The sequence below is a fragment of the Neltuma alba genome, unplaced genomic scaffold (assembly GCF_004799145.2).
Source record: "Neltuma alba isolate B1F8T4 unplaced genomic scaffold, ASM479914v2 tig00011709_pilon, whole genome shotgun sequence".
NCBI lineage: Eukaryota > Viridiplantae > Streptophyta > Magnoliopsida > Fabales > Fabaceae > Neltuma > Neltuma alba.
Genome location: NW_021636345.1, coordinates 307400 through 324615, shown reverse-complemented (window position 1 = coordinate 324615; position 17216 = coordinate 307400). Strand labels below are relative to the sequence as shown.

The following is a 17216-nucleotide window of genomic DNA, read 5'->3' as shown; positions in this document are numbered from 1 at the left end:
ATCTTCCTGTTGTTCTTGTTGCTAGCTTGTTTTGCTGTCTTATTTCACTTGTGTTAGGCCGGCCTTATCCTTTGGTTTATTTGGGATTTACTCAAATTGACCATACGTAATTCGTGGGCTTTTTAATGTAATCTTTTTACTTATATTTGAATAAATTTGGTATCTTACTAAAAGAAAGATAATAAACAATCCTGCTCAGATATAGGTGCTAGTCTAAGGTCATTTTTATCAAAAAATTGATAAAAAAAAAGGTTAAATACTTCAAGAATTACATTATTTTAGTTATATTTTATTTTATTTTTATTTTTAATTCCGATGTCTCAATCTCAAATCTAAATATAAATAAATTGGATCGACCAAAAACATTGGCCCGATTGATTGAGAAGGCAGGCCAGTGGGCTTCAATAAACACGGGGCAACAGTGGATGATCCCGGAAAAGCCCAGAACATTCTAAATTACATCCAGCCAGCCTACCAATCAAGACTCAAGACTCAAATGAACCCATAAGTTGGAAATAAAATCAACACCCACGAAGGCACGAACGCATACATTGCTTCGTACTCCTTTCTTGTCCTGCGATACTGAGTTGCCTTCCTCCACCTAACAAAAATATATTGGGACGAGCTTCGCAAACTTCTTTTCTTCAACGATACGAAGCCGTCATTCCGTTAACGCATTGATCCTGATTCCCGAAAGGCCGAAGTAGGCAAAGAAAGATAGAGAAGGAGAGATGGATTTTGAGCTGCGAAGGGCGAGAGAGAAACTAGACAGAGAACAGAAGGAGAGGAAGGAGAGGGCCCGGTTGAAATTGGAGAAGGAAAAGAAAGCTAAACAAGAGGCTAAGAATCAAAGGGATGCCATTGAAGCCGCTCAAAGATCTCGTCGTATTGATGCAGCCGAAGCCCGACTCAAGGTCCTCCTTTCTTGCCCAACTCATTTTTCTCGAATGATCTTCCTTTTTTCCCCCTTTTTTCCTTTCGTCGATTTCACTTTTCTTTGTTGTTCTTCTATTCTTTTTTCTTTTGCCCCTCTCATTTAAATCGCTTTTTGCGGTTGATCAGCGCTCTATCAATTGAAGTTGATATTTTTTTTTCCGTTTATTTATCTACTATATAAACTATTTGAACCACTTATCGGTGAATTCTAAAGGTAATTTTGTTATGGGATTACTAGATTCTTGAGATAAACTTTTTTGCTTTATGACATAAATTGTTGTGCATATATCAGTCCTCTCAGGGTGCAACGTGCCGCCCTGCTTTCTGATTATGTCTAGAATTGCAGAAAATTTTACTTGAAATTTTATAGTGGTCAACCTAAGTTCAGAGAATCTGAAATATTGAAATAGATGGTATATCTGGGATCCCTTTGGCCCCCTGTCCTCATTATTCTGGGAATCGTCTTGTCGTCTGAAAGACTATATTTGGAGTAGCGATAAATGTATGTCTCTCGGGTCAAGTCTTACGCCAACTGAGTTGACCGTGAACCTGAGCTTCTGATGTACTATTGTAACGCCGACATTGCAATCCTAGGACTCCCTGTAGGCTTTTCCTTGAGAGTAAAAATGATGGAATCCGCCTTCAGAACGATATTAAAATTAACAATAATCTGGCGGAGTGTAGGTCTAATCAGAGAACTGTAAAGGAAATGGCAGAATACATACATCATACTAGCTTTCCAGAGGCTAGCTCTCTCCCAAACAACACTTACATATTCCTTGATCTCTTACTCAACCCGCTACCTTCTGTATAGATAGATACAGACAGACATATTTGCACCTTTTATTGGAATCATCAGCCATATTCCTGCAATTTTACTAAAACTTTCTGGGCTTGAATTGTAGACAAATTACAGGTCCCAAATTACATTTTGTTAATGCAAGAGGGTGGAACAGCAAGGGAATATTGTTTGAAACCTAGGCTCTTGTTTAATCTCATCATTGAAAAATATCTTGGTAATTTATGGGTAACAGTGTAGAGCACAAAGTGTGAGATTTTGTGGCTATAGAAATTTTGATGTGAATAAATTATAATTATCTTCTTTTACCTTCTTTTCTTCAGGCTGAGGAACAGATGCAAGAAAGCTTACTCACTGGAAGAGGAATTGTGTTTTACCGTTTATTAGAAGCTGTGCTTTGTCAAGGTAATGGTGATAAGATCAAACTGCCACCTTCATGCTTCACAGAATTGTCTGATCAGGGTGCTCTTGATAAGGGACCCATGTACTTTCAGTTGTCAATAGTTCATGAGGAGGGTTCTTTGGGCACGAAGGCTACTAATGAAGAGAACCGAGGGACCACCCATTCAGGAGTTTTAGAATTTACTGCCGATGAAGGTTCAGTAGGTCTTCCCCCTCATGTATGGGATAATTTGTTTGCTGGCATCACTCCTAAGTCTCCATTAGTGGAGGTCCGCTATGTTGGCCTTTCAAAGGGGACTTATGCAAAACTTCAACCTGAGAAGGTAGGATTTTCTGATTTGCCGAATCATAAGGCTATCCTTGAAACAAGTCTTCGGCAACATGCAACTCTTTCTCAAGGTGATATTCTAACAGTCAGCTATGGGGAACTTACATACAAATTGAGGGTTCTTGAATTGAAACCTTCTTCAAGTGTATCTGTCTTAGAAACAGATATTGAAGTTGACATTGTCGAACCTGATACAAGCTCAGAGAAGAGAGATCAGCATGTTTTACACCTGCTTGAATTTGGGGCATCACAATCTGGAATGGTGGATGAGGGAGATTTTGTATACTACAAATTCTCAATAGACAATGGCACGTGGGAGAAAATTGTTGCTGAGAATTCCAGTATTGAGGTAAATTGGAAGCTGAGACAGCAAGTGGAGACACTGATCTTTTTATATCTAGACATCCTCTGATATTTCCTTCTCGACACCAGCATGAGTGGTCATCCCATGATGTTGGCTCAAAGGCGTTGATTCTTAGCTCTAAAGATAAGAACTTTGGGGCTGGGACGTACAGCATTGGAGTATTTGGATTTAACGGAACAACCAAATTCAAAATATCAGTGGCAATTCAGGAAATTTTTCCAAAAAATAGGTCAACAAACATCTTCGTCTATGTCACATATGGAGACCGACACTGAACAGTGCCGGAATTGCAGGCATTACATACCTAGTAGAACTATTGCATTGCATGAAGCTTACTGTAGCAGACATAATGTTATATGTCAACATGCTGGTTGTGGAGTTGTTCTTAGGATTGAGGAGTCTAAGAACCACATTCACTGTGACAAGTGTGGTAAAGCTTTTCAGCAGGGAGAATTGGAAAAGCATATGAAGGTTTTCCACGAGCCTCTTCACTGTCCTTGTGGTGTAGTTCTTGACAAAGAACAAATGGTGAGTAATATATCCTTGCTACTTCCATCATGCATTGTGTGACCTTTTCTCCCCGTAAACCTTCTTTTCATGTTATCTACCCTATCTTGTAATTGGTTTGTGGCTTCCCATTTAGGCCAGCTTATTCTTGCTGAGGGATGGGTTGGATTTGAAATATCAATTGCAAATGCTTGATTCTTACCTTAATTTTGTCACCAAACACGTGGAAATTTTAATCATTCAATTTTTAGTAATCCTAGAAAGTATGACCTGTCGTTAAGGAAGGAGGATAATTTCCACCATCTGTTAGGGTGGATGAGGAAAATGATTAAGATCTCTCGTGTCCTTCCCAGTATGGTCGGAAGTTTTCCACTGGGTTACTTTTCCTAGATTTTATAGGATAAATAGAAGAGTGAATTTTTTCCCTTTCTTTCTGAGGTTGACAGAGATGATGATTTCTTTTTGAAGTTGGAAATTTATTATGGGGAGTTTAAAGCTTTTCCAAGCCTTTCGTCAAACATATTCAATCAAAATTGTTTTGTAGACTGCACGTACCGTGCATGAACACTTCAACTTTCTTTGACTTAGTTTTGTTTTTAATGATTTATGATTAATCTTAGTTCGTTGTGGTATTCCATTACATGCCGATATGCACAAGGTAGAAGCTCAAGGAGATATTGAAAGGATTGAGATGTGAAAGAAACATTGAGAAAGATTCTTCAAAACAATTAGGAGTATAGAAAGACTTAATTATCTAGGTGGCTAGTATCCTTCCCAAGAATTGGAAGGTTCAACAGACCCTTTTTAAATTTGTTTGTATTTTTTTTTTTTTTTGGGCATTGTGTCCTTTGAATATGGGAAAATTACAATGAGGTTCCAAAGAAGGGGAATAATTACTAAAATGTCCCAATAACAACCTAAACAACATATAATGACAAGTTTTAGAGTAGAAAATGATAACTTTTGGGACTTATTTTGTAATTATTTCCCTTCTTTGGGATCTTTTTGTAATTCTCCCTTTGAATAATTTAGAGTCGGATGAAGTTATAGAAATTGGGGGTTGTTTTTGTAAAAGGATAATGAAACTTTTGGTCCTTCAAGTTTGCCTTTGATTTTTATCATGTAAGTATTCAAAGTGTCATGATCATAGATACTTAATGTTTATGGTTTGAAAACGTATAATCATAAACACACATGTGGTCTAATCATTAACTCAAAGATGACAACCTCTTCATGGATTTTAGAAAACAATGTTGGCCCAATGAGGTCAAATAAGAGCATAAAATTGTGTACGAGACTTCATCAACTTGATGGATAAAAAATTAAACTTCTGGAACCAAATTGATTACTGAGACAAATTTGAGGGACCGAAAGTCTTATTACTTCTTTTCTAAATTAAGATGTGCAGAAGGTCTTCCAAAACGTAGAAGTTCATAGTTATCAATTAACTCTATTGTTGGTTGACTGATATTAGTGGTCAATATGCAATTTATGTTTTGATAGTTGATGCATCCTTGGACATCTGAATTTGTACGAGGAAAATACTTCTAAATAATCCCCTATATCGTTCCTGTGTTCTTATCATGGTTTAATTAGAAAATCATGCATCTATATCAATGTAAAACGTAAAATCTAATAAATTGACATCACCTGCCATCATGGGTTTCTTTCATTTCATGTTAGGTTGAACATCAAGCTTCAGTGTGTCCCATGCGTTTAATTGCATGCCGCTTTTGTGGTGACATGGTTCAAGCTGGAAGTTCTGCTCTTGACATCCGTGATAAGATTAGGGGGTTAACTGAACATGAGAGTGTTTGTGGATCAAGGACAGCCCCATGTGACTCTTGCGGGCGTTCAGTGATGTTGAAGGACATGGACATTCACCAGATTGCTGTTCATCAACGAGGCTAACTACGATGATCCCCAAAGCCCTGGCTTCTTTAGTTATTTGCACATACAGTTACCTAAGCAGGAAAGGCACTATATTTTTTAAAAGAGAGGGATCGGAGGGATGAGAAGGCAGAAGCTGGAGCTGAATCTTCTGTGTCTTCTGCTGTCTGGGTAGCTGATTGGATGAATATACTATCACATGTTCATGTGATCCACAAATTGTTGCATACAATAAAGTACAAGCATGGTTTGGGATGTGTGTATTTGTTTATCCTGCCTTCTCTGTGAATTTCTGAAACTTGGGAGCTTAATTTATTCAGGCGCTGGGTCTTTCTCTGCGTCTTGTCTGTTGCCTGAAATTATTCCAAGCACCTCCCTGCAATGATTTCAACATAATTATGGGAATTGATGGCATTGTGTTGCCAACTTGTCTCTGCAATACATACTGTGGAGTCTGTGGAGGTTTCACACGATATATTGGACATCATCAATTTTTTTTTAAAGGAAAATGAAAATTTTATAATTTATGTCCGGATATTTTTTAATCGAAACTGCGTTGAGTATTGTCCAACAAATTGTTATCATGACTGATTTGCTTGTTATTTAGTATAATTGAATTTTTTTGACCTTGATTTAGTATTATGGAATCAAATTCAAATATTAGTAACCACAAGATTCAAATAAATTGTATCTTTTTTGTTTTTGTATTTTTGGAATTTATGGAGTCCATTGTTGCATTAAAAGGATTAGGAATAAACATATACTAATAGACATTAATTATAAGGCTTGTCTCCACTGTTTAAACCTTTTTTTTCCCTTTTAGTAGGCATATTAATCCTTCTATTAGATATTAGATGAGGTATTGTCAGACACTAAACGTGGATATTTTAATGGGGATTTAAACCTTAGTGTGTTAAACCTCATGTTCGTTAGTCATTATTCATCCTTATCAAATGTTAGTTTATGTTGTTAATATAGGTATTTTAATAAGAACGAAGTTCAAAACTTATTACATTTGTAGATAAACATCAAGATTTTTTTCATAATTCTATAGGAACTTATAAATTGAATTAGAATAATTCTATTAATCTAATCTCTTGGTCTTCAAATGCATTTTGCGTAAATATGTAAAGCGTAATACGAAATTGAAGTTTGTATATTTTAAATTTCTGTAAATTTTTTATAAAAAAAATAAAAAGAAATTTCAAAAAAGACAGCCGAATAATGTTCTATCATAGTATTTGATAAAAAATTTAATGAACATTCCATTTGTAAATTGAAATCCTATTTGATTGATGGGATCGTTTCCACTTATTGATGGGATCTTACTAATAATTACTTATCAATTCGAATTGATTCGATTGTGCCAATCATAGTACTGTTATGAAAAGTTTGAATGTTGTGACGCATATCCTTTTCTTTCTTCTAAACAGATGGGCACGTGACACGCATGCTAGCAAAAGAATATCTTATTTGTTTCCAAAATAAAAAAATAGAGTTAGTATATCTTATGCATGTTGCTTAACTTTTGGGTGTTGAAAATGTTTTTGAAAAGCTAAGAGGGTGTTTGGATAGAAACTAAATTATAGTTTCAGAAGTGATTTTACGGTATACGAAATAAATATGTGGAGGAATTTATCTTGATTTACAAAAAAAATGTTTTTTAAAAGCATTTCTCAAGTCATCCAAACACCCCCTAAGTCATCAATCATCACTGTCTTTTGGAATTTGAATATGCATATCAAGTTATTTTAGGAAAAAAGAATTTGTCATAAGAATTATAATTAGAATTTTAAGAATAAAAATAAAAATTGTAACCATAGAACAGTTTTTTTTTTTTTTAAATAATGAACTGTTATGCTTCTACTTTTTACGTTCAGAAGAGAGCAGTTTGGCAAGTGAAATGAATGGTTCAGATCTGCCATCAAAGCTTCGATAGAGTAGTTGTTTCCAATAAAATAAATAGCCGTTATATCACCAGGAAAAATAAAAAATAGCCGTTAAAGGATGGAAAGAGACAGATTGCCAACGTATCTTCCCTTTGCTCCTCCCTGCGGCTTCACTTCACTGCACATGCCGACAACTAAACCCTACTCTTCTTTTGGGATTTTAAAAAACTGTATCCTCTCAATTAATTATTCTTTATTGCCTTTCCGGTTTCGACATCATTTTTTTTCATTGTTTTCAATTTCCTTTTTCAACGCATACCAAGAGAACTAGATGGAGTAACGGAAGAAACTATTGCTTTCCAATTGACACCTCATTTCACTCTCACCTTCATGCATACCTGCACCATTTCTTTCCCATTTTTCAAACGTTTCTGTCGCTTTCTCTCTGTTTCTCTCGCCATTTATACTCTCACCATCTATACATGGACTGACGACTGGAAAGGGCCTACAGCCTCTCTGTTCATGTGGATGCAAATCGTATTTTATGTCGAGAAGGCAAAGGCATAAAGTCATCAACTTTTGGTGATTGCTGACTTTTTGGCTTCTGGCTTTCTTTGCGACTGGTTGAACTAACAGGGTGATCGACTCGATTGGATAGACCGGGGGAGGACTTTATTGGGGTTATTTTTCATTGCTGAGGTAATGTATCTGTTGGTCGTGAACTCTGTTTCCACCATTTGATTTATGCTGATCTTAAAAAAAATTTTGTTGCATTTTTTTAGGTCGCGGAATTCCCAATCAAGAGCTTTTCTCTGTGTTTATTGGTGCTTAGTTTATTATTATTATGATAAATATTATTTTTTTGGTAGCAGTTTATTTTTATCACATAGGAGGTCAAGATGGTGGGGAAACGGAACTGATAAGAAATTTATCACCTTTTCTTTCTTTATTCTCTTAGCTCTGAAAATATTTGACTTAGATTTCCTTTGGGGCTCGAACTAACTGGTGAGAAATAGAAAAAATTCCATTTGGTGCATTTAAAAAGCTGTTTGTGGTCTGGTCTCTGAGAAGACGATCGGATAAAGAGTGGTCCGTTATTTGCAATCGATCATGTTCTTTATTTATTTTACAGGAGATAGCCTGTTATTCGTAAGCTGAGGTGTGGATATGGCGACGCTTGGAGATATAGGAGTTGCAGCAGCTATAAACATTCTTAGCGCATTCGCTTTTTTTCTTGCATTTGCCATTCTTCGAATTCAACCTATAAACGATAGGGTGTACTTTCCAAAATGGTATCTGCGGGGTTTAAGGAGCAGTCCGTTGAGTGCTGGAGCTTTTGTGAGCAAGTTTGTGAACGTGGACTTCAGGTCATACATAAAGTTTCTGAACTGGATGCCTGCAGCATTGGAAATGCCAGAACCTGAATTAATTGACCATGCTGGGTTGGATTCTGCTGTTTACTTGCGGATCTATCTGCTTGGGTATGCTCTGCTAAGTATTCAGCATTTGTTGTTGGGTATTTACCACAAAACTAACTTATTTTTGCCATGTAATCTCAGAGATAATTGACTTTGAACTTTTTTTCCCCAACATCTGAATATATTTATCGGCTACTGTAGAGCTGTGGTTGCTTTTTAGTTGAAGGTTATGGAATTATTAAGAATGTGAAGAATTTGAATCCTACAGCCACTTATACATAAGTTTTACGCATGTATTTCAACTTATTTGATGTTTGAAGATTCTTTCAGAGTCTCTCCTTTTTGAATAACTGCATTGTCGTTTTGAACTGAGGTGCAGGCTAAAAATTTTTGTCCCTATTGCATGCCTAGCATTTGCAGTCATGGTGCCTGTCAATTGGACCAGTGGAAGCTTGCAGGGTTCAAATTTGACTTACAGTGACATAGATAAGCTTTCCATTTCAAATGTTCCGCTCAAATCAGATAGGTATGCAGTCTTCTTACTTTTCTCCCCCAGTTGTCCCATTCTTGTTCATTTTTACTTCTCCTTTTCTCTTTTTATACATTCTGGCGTCTAATACATATTTTTTATTAAGAGAATTCTAGGTGTCATTGTTTAAAAGAGATAAAATTTCAAATTACCCCACACGATATTTGTCTTGGTGTTGCCAACTTTCCTGTTCAATAGTAACTTGCATTATTAGAGTCCTATTCTATGCTAGTCCAAACTCCAAAAAGAGTATTACAGCTTTCCAGTTGTATAAATTGTTTCTTCTCTGCTTGATGTGCTTTTTGTTGCTTTTTATCTCCATCAATATCAGTATGTTTGTCTTTTAATAACTTTGTTACATGTTTTCCAGATTTTGGACCCATTTGGTAATGGCTTATGCTTTTACCTTTTGGACGTGCTATATATTAAAAAGGGAGTATCAAATAGTCGCTTCCATGAGATTGCATTTTGTTGCATCAGAACATCGCCGTCCTGACCAATTCACTGTAAGAATAAGTTTTAATATGGCAGCACAGTGGTGGGATCTTGTGACATTGATGTTTTGTAGAATTACTAAATTCCTTTTAACAAACAAAAGAGTAGCCGATGTAGACACAGAATATAAGTGATAAGAAAAACAGATGGTAGAAGAAGAGGCTGTTAAGGCAAAAGCCAATGGGTAATTGGAAGTATCAGTTAGTTACTTCCATGAGAATGCATTTTCTTTCATCAGAACATTGTTGCTCTGGAATGAGGTTGTGCACTGTAAATCTGTGTTGTTTTTGATATTTTAATGATACTTCAGAACTATCAACTATTGCTAGGCTATTTTGTTGCATGTAGATATATATTAACTCTGTTCCTTTATGAAATTGATTTATCTTATGCAGGTGCTTGTTAGGAATGTGCCACCAGACCCTGACGAACCAATTAGTGAGCTTGTGGAACATTTTTTTTTGGTCAATCATCCAGATCATTATCTGACTCATCAGGTTTGATCATTTTTTCATTATAACCGCATATATGTGTTTCACGTTTTTGAGCTCGTCACAAGTTTAATGAATTTTGAACTATTTTTGTTATGAATCCAAGTTTGATCCCTACAGAAGCAAAACTATCCAATCCAAAGGGAATAACGTAGTTTGTCAGAGATGTAGGGGATTGTAGCTTAAGATCACCTGAGAAGGGCGTTTAGTGAACAAAAGTTTGAGGATATCCCAAGCATGCTTGCATGATTCTCTCATTTATGTTAATTGTCGGTTCTGAGTAAGGATAAGATAATTTTTAACCAGAGCCTATGTCAGTCTTCTTTGAACATGTCTAAATTACCTTGGATGATTCTCTACAATTTTCTCCTCAATAGATGCCGTAGCAACTTTTTGTCGCATATAATCATTACACATATTGTCTTTTCTTGTATGACTTTACATTTATCTTAGCATTTTTATCCTTGCTACCTCATATTTTTCCTTATATTGTCCCTTCAATGCCTTATATTCAATATCATATAGCATGGCTGGTCATATCGTTGCTCAACAAAACCACCCTCTGAGTTGAGAGATATAGCGGAACGAAGAATGAGGCAGGAAATGATAGAAATGGGGGGAAACAAGGAAGAAGAGAGTTTGAGATCGAGGGGAAGGAGCAAGGGCAAAAGATAAGGCTAGAAGCCAAGAGAGAGTCCAGAAGTTTTATAACAATCAATCAAAGGAAATCTAACGCTTGAATAATTATGAGGGCTTTTATAGAGAGCTCAAGAGATTACTGTTAAATATAATAACCATGGAATAAAACAGGACAATTAAAAGAGTTAAAAAAATTAACAGATAATAAAATAAAACGCACTTCCCTGAACTTCTCTGACTATTGTATCTATCCATAATTTGTGACTGTATCCCCAATTTATAATTTACAATAACAATTATCACCTCTTTTTCATTCCTCGTTAGTGTACCAATTTTATTTCTTTTTCTTTATTAAAAAATATTAAATCGGTATAGATGAAGACAGATTTGGTTTGACTCAAGAGTCAATGGTAGAATTATCAAGATGTATGCTAACTTTGTATTTTCTTGTTTCTTTTCCAGGTTGTTTACAATGCAAATAAACTTTCTAACCTAGTATCCCAGAAGAAAAAGAAACAGAATTGGCTTGACTACTATAATCTTAAATATTCTAGAAATCAAACCAAAAGGCCATCAAAGAAGGTATTCCATTTTCAAATGGTCTGATTTTATTATTTTTCCTTCTGAAGTTGGATTTTAGCATTAGCTTTGTTGTGCCAATTTTTTTAGAAGTATTCCATTTTCACTTCAACATGCGCCATTCAAATTCGTGGTAGCTAAGATTGTCTTAGCAGACTGGTTTTCTAGGTCTTTGGGGCAGTGAAGTGGATGCCATTGACTTTTATACATCTGAAGTTGTACGATTATCAGAAGAAGTAAGTAAAGATCTCTTTTCTTTTATAACCTTTAACTGCAATTGCCTATGCATCCTTAGTACTGCATAAAATATGCAGGGATTATATGTAAATTTCACTAAACCCCTAGAGAATTTAGTATAATTTTCTGCACTAATGGGTTGTTTTTCTACTGTAATCAAAGGGAAAAATAGGTTCCTAACAGAATCCAAATGAAGTGAATAAGAGAACCTGTCTGGCAATGTTGTTTTTTCTATGATTGCTGTGGATAGAATTTTGTTGTCATATTTAACATTTAGATGTATTTTTATGCCAATGCGATACATATTTCTCTAAAGGTCTTTTGAGCATAAAGCAAAACGAAGTATTTCTGTTTAGAGAGTGTTTTGTATTATTTCTGGGGAGAAATTCTCATTACTCCAAGAAATATTCATTTATTTTGACATTTCTGTAACTTTCAGATAGCCTTGGAGAAAGACAAAATTACAAAAGACTCTAGATATATAATGCCAGCAGCATTTGTTTCATTCCGAACTCGATGGGGTGCAGCAGTTTGTGCACAAACAGAGCAATGTAGAAATCCGACTATATGGTTGACAGAGTGGGCTCCAGAACCTCGTGATATATACTGGGATAACATGGCAGTTCCATACGTTTCACTCTCAATAAGGAGGCTTATAATTGCAGTTGCTTTCTTCTTTCTTACTTTCTTCTTCATGATTCCCATTGCATTTGTGCAATCACTTGCTAACATTGAAGGCATTGAAAAAGCTGTTCCTTTCCTGAAGCCCATCATAGAAGTGTATGTATTATTCTTTTGTTCGTTCCTTTCCATCTTGTTTTTCATCGTTGCATACTTTACTTTTTGTTGTCCATATTTCCATAAACCAAATTTATCAAATATTATGGTAACGTTCTGCTGATTTCATTCTTGCAATTTGGATTGATTTGCATTAAAGCATTTTTCAGTGTTAGATACTTTTTGGAGGAAAACCCTATTTATGTGTCTACAGAATTGATGCATTTTCTGTTTGTCTTTCCACAAATATTTTCTTTCAATTTAGCCTGTTGATCCCTAGTGAGAGAAGGTTTGCTGCTATAATCCCTCGATCCCTAAGATGCTTACCTTGTTGGCCTTCCATCCCATTTCTATACAAAATTTAAAGCCAACTAGTAATTTGGATGTTAGTTGACCTGACACTTTCAATTTGGCATCCAAATGGACAAGGTGTGAGATTTGGTTTTAAATATTGGTTAAAGATTAGAAGGGCAAAATTAAAAGGTTTCTAGTGATTGAGGGACTATGGGGAAATAATATATGAAAGTCCAAATTGAATCTGTCAAGGGTTAAAATAATACTTTCTTCTACTTGTGGTTGTCTTTATAAATTAAATTTTTGACACTTTGCTAGTGTTATTATAATACTGTAGGATGATAACTATCCAAAGAATGCTAAGTTTTATGTCTTGCTTAGGAGACAATGTGATGGAATGTGAGAGTCGTGCAGAAAAACCTAATGTTCAAACCTTACAGGGTCCACTGCGGAAATCAATCTTATCTCTTATTTTCCATGCAGGAAAGTCATTAAATCTTTCATACAAGGGTTCCTTCCTGGCATTGCACTGAAGATATTTCTCATTTTCCTACCCTCAATATTGATGTTAATGTCCAAATTTGAAGGATTTATAAGCTTGTCTTCTCTAGAAAGGAGAGCAGCCACAAGATATTTCACTTTCCAATTCATTAATGTATTTCTTGGGAGCATTATAACTGGGACTGCATTCCAACAACTAGATAAATTTATCCATCAGTCTGCAAATGAGTAAGTCCTTATCATCAGTGCATCATTTTTTATTTTTTATTTATTTTTGTGAAAATTAATGTATCATTTTTAATAATAACCAAGCACCTTTTGTGCAATAATCAAAACGCCACATTTTACAACATTTGGACATAGAAAAAGTGCTTGTACAACACTTTGATGGCAACATAGGTAGTTAAAGGTCACATGTCTCGGTAACTATTTGTTAATGGGCTTCAACGTAGATCATATTCAAACTGAAGTGAAGTGTTCCTTGAATGACTAAAATTATTAATCTTTGGAGAGCTAAACTGAAACAAGGTGCACCTTTGGAGGACCAAAACTCAGTATGGTTCTATTTTCATTGTAATATTAAGTTTTATTGTGTTTGCAGAATCCCAAAAACAATTGGCGTCTCAATTCCAATGAAAGCAACTTTCTTCATAACTTACATAATGGTTGATGGGTGGGCTGGATCTGCTGCTGAGATTCTTAGGTTGAAGCCTTTGATATTCTATCATTTAAAAAACTTCTTTCTAGTTAAGACAGAAAAGGATCGAATGGAAGCAATGGATCCAGGCACTCTTGGCTTCAATACCGGTGAACCTCAAATACAACTTTATTTCTTGCTTGGCCTTGTTTATGCTGTGGTCACACCTATTCTGCTTCCATTCATTGTAGTCTTCTTTGGCCTGGCATATGTTGTCTATCGTCACCAGGTAAAAATCAGATTTTCTATTTTGATGCTCTTGGTCACCATTTTCACATGCTTGTTGTCTTAGATTATAAGAATTATTTGATTCCTAAATCATACCCCTCGATGATATAGTCTTGTATGTATGAAGATCTTTAGGTTGATGAAAATCTTTTTCTGTAACTGATCGAATCAACCTGACTTGATAGCGTTGCTTTTATAAAAAGGGAACTACTATGAAATTCTAAATTTTTCAGGAAAACCCAGTCCCTAATTAATAAGTAGATTTTTCAGTTAGCCCTCCAATCATTAAAATGCCAGCAGTATTGTCGTTCCATCCTATTCTAAGACAAAATTCAAATTGTCTGATTACTATATGCTATAGGATTACAGGTCTGACCCAACTAATAACTATTAGGCTTACATTACCGAAAAATGAGACTAAATGACAATATTACAGATATCCCAATGATTGACTGACTAGATTTATTTAAAAAAATATTTGAATGTAATCAAATTTAAAATTCACCTACTTGTTAGGGAAGAAAAGCATGAACTTGTTCTAGTTTTCTTACAATATCAAGAGAGGTTTTATCTAATGCATGAAGTTGAATGGTTGTGTTGTGTAGATCATTAATGTGTACAACCAAGAGTATGAAAGCGCTGCAGCCTTCTGGCCTGATGTTCATGGGCGTGTAGTTGTTGCATTAGTCGTGTCACAACTGCTGTTAATGGGATTGTTGAGTACAAAAGAAGCATCTCACTCAACTCCGTTTCTCATCGCACTCCCAGTTTTGACCATATGGTTTTATAGGTTCTGCAAGGACCGTTATGAACCTGCCTTCAGAAAATATCCATTACAGGTTTGTCAGATATTGCAATTGGTATTATGGTTTCTTCTTCTCAGTAAGTTGGGCTTCCCTCAGAAAGTAGGCCTAGTCTCGTGGCTTTTCTGACTATTTTTTGTCAGATATTGCAACTAGGGTTTGAGTTGCATTCTAAAATGGCTCAATTGCATTAAACTCTGGTAAAAAGAAATTGCATTAAACTCTGCCAACTTTACGTCAAGTGCAAATAATTCTCTAAAAGTTCAATGATGAACCCCCACCCCCAACTAAATTTCTTTTCTTGAGCAAATAATCTGCACAAGAAATATCTTCAGGTCTTCACTACTGCATTGACCAAATAAAAGAAAAACATGGCCTGTATATTTTGGCCTGTATTGATCCTACTGCACTTTCAGGAAGCAATGATGAAAGATACATTGGAGAAAGCAAGGGAGCCAAACCTGAATATGAAAGAGTTCCTCCAGAGTGCATTCATCCACCCAGTTTTTAAGGTCGGTGATGATGCTGACAATGATGAAATGATGGAAGAATGGGTGCAGGAGCCTGTGCTGGTCCAAACCAAGCGTCGATCTCGAAGAAACACACCACTGGCCAGCAAACAAAGCTGTTCTTCATCATCATCTGAGGACTAATTTGTAGGCCAACTTTGGAGACAGAGCTGGCAAGAAGGGGTTTATTATTGCGTTATAATCTCCTATAAGGTCATAAAGTTTTGATGTCTTTCCAAAGGCCGCTTTAGGTACATGCTAATGCATGTAAAGAAGAGCGAACTTCAAGAACGAACTTGAAGGGCAAGAAAGAAAAGCCAAGCAAATTAACATTGTTTGGTAGGATAAATGTGAATATACAAAAGCATTATTTAGTAAACAAGCAGTGTTGCAATCAGGCCTTCATCAGAAGCACCCGTGATTTTGCGTGCAGCCCATGTGCAAACAAAACATGTTTTGTTTTTTATTTTTTTGTCCCTCTTTGTTGGGTAAACCACACACAACTTTCTTGGAATATAAAAAAAAAGTAAAAAAAAAAAAAGGTAGGGCCTGTTTGTTTTCTTGTTTTGGAAACAATATTAGCAAAAAAACTTATTTGGTTGTTAATTTTTAACTAAGTGTTTTGTAAAATAAAAAAATAGAAATATGTTTTTGAAAACAAAAACTCTAATTTTTTTTTCATGTTTTATTGTTTTCTTTCTTTCTTTCTTTTCTATTTTGTTATTTTTCCTAATTTTCCTAATTGTTCTTTTTACTCAAGGCCACACTCTTCACTTTAGCTCTCATGCTCTTGTACGTCATTTCTCAGTCCCCCAACTGCACTCTTCACTTTATCTCTCACTTCCCATCAATTCTCCAAGTTGATTCTAAGAACGATGTTCCAAACAAGTTTTTATGTTTTCGTTTTCAAATGCATTTTTTTTCAGAATAATCATCCAAAGATAATTTTTATTTTTTTTCTGGGTTAATATAATTTTTTATCTTTTAAATCTGTCCTCATTTTGATTTTGGTCTCTTAAATTTCAAACTATAGGTTTTCATTCTTGAAAGGAAAAATGATCTATATTTTTATTAAATTATAAGATGGATGTTTTAAAGACCAAACTCAAAGGACTAAAATTATATGAACTTTTTTTTTCCCCTTTTCGGCCAACCTGTCAAGGTTCAAGATATACCGTAGGAAAAAGGATTTTTATTCGCCGGAAAGACTAAAAAAAAAAAAGCACTTTTTTTTTTTTTAAATAGAGACAAAGAAATGGCCTGCAGAGGCCGAGCCCACCCTACCTCGGGGGAATATTGTTCCAAATAGAACAATTAATCATTCAAAACTTCAGGAATAGGGCCTATCACATGAGCATACGTCACTAGTGAGAAGGCCATTGAGATGCTTCCAGAGGGATAACCCAATGAAAGTGAGCCTACTTGATACATGTTTGAAAACTGAGCCCATGTGCAAACGGTTTCCATTACCCGATTTCTTCCCCAAAAAGATAAGAGGCTTCGTTGGCATCTGCCATAATCGTCCATGATGACCCCACCACACCCTTTTTCCCAATATTTACGGGCACCATTTTGTTTTTTTTGTTACAACGGGAGACATGAAATTTTCAGTCAAAAAAAAAACAAGAGGAGACATGAAACTTTTAGGTTTAGTAGGGGCTATAGCTTGTTCATGTGTATATATATACTAAAGAAGAATCGCAGGGATGTGCAATCTTTATTTTTTATTCTAACTAACAAAAAAGGGTGGGAATGCTAGTTAAAATAATCTATGCGTATAATCTTTATATTTCCTAACGTGCATAAATTAGCATAGGGGTGAATAAGTTCGACTCTTTTTCTCCGTGTAATCCCTTGCTTACAGAAAAATGTTTAGATTCCCAGTGGGGGGTGTAAAATCCATA

At 35.4% G+C, this 17216-nt stretch overlaps 1 protein-coding gene and 1 pseudogene across 2 annotated transcripts; both read left to right on the top strand.

Annotated features, from left to right (window-relative positions):
* Nucleotides 1–566: 566 nt before the first annotated feature.
* Nucleotides 567–5585, top strand: LOC114717114 (uncharacterized; annotated as a pseudogene).
* Nucleotides 5586–7527: 1942 nt separating this feature from the next.
* LOC114717132 (CSC1-like protein At3g21620) lies at nucleotides 7528–15703 on the top strand. Of its 2 annotated transcripts, none has more exons than XM_028902226.1 (12): nucleotides 7528–7814; nucleotides 8248–8596; nucleotides 8913–9059; nucleotides 9433–9568; nucleotides 9953–10054; nucleotides 11150–11269; nucleotides 11422–11502; nucleotides 11943–12283; nucleotides 13058–13303; nucleotides 13677–14001; nucleotides 14606–14839; nucleotides 15220–15703. In XM_028902226.1, exons 2-12 carry the CDS (start codon nucleotides 8283–8285, stop codon nucleotides 15454–15456), a joined length of 2283 nt encoding a protein of 760 aa, XP_028758059.1. In that variant the 5' UTR covers nucleotides 7528–7814; nucleotides 8248–8282; the 3' UTR covers nucleotides 15457–15703. The 2 variants fall into 2 exon arrangements, with proteins under 2 accessions (XP_028758059.1, XP_028758060.1); XM_028902227.1 differs by lacking the exon at nucleotides 7528–7814 and adding an exon at nucleotides 8074–8120.
* The last annotated feature ends 1513 nt before the right edge of the window (nucleotides 15704–17216 follow it).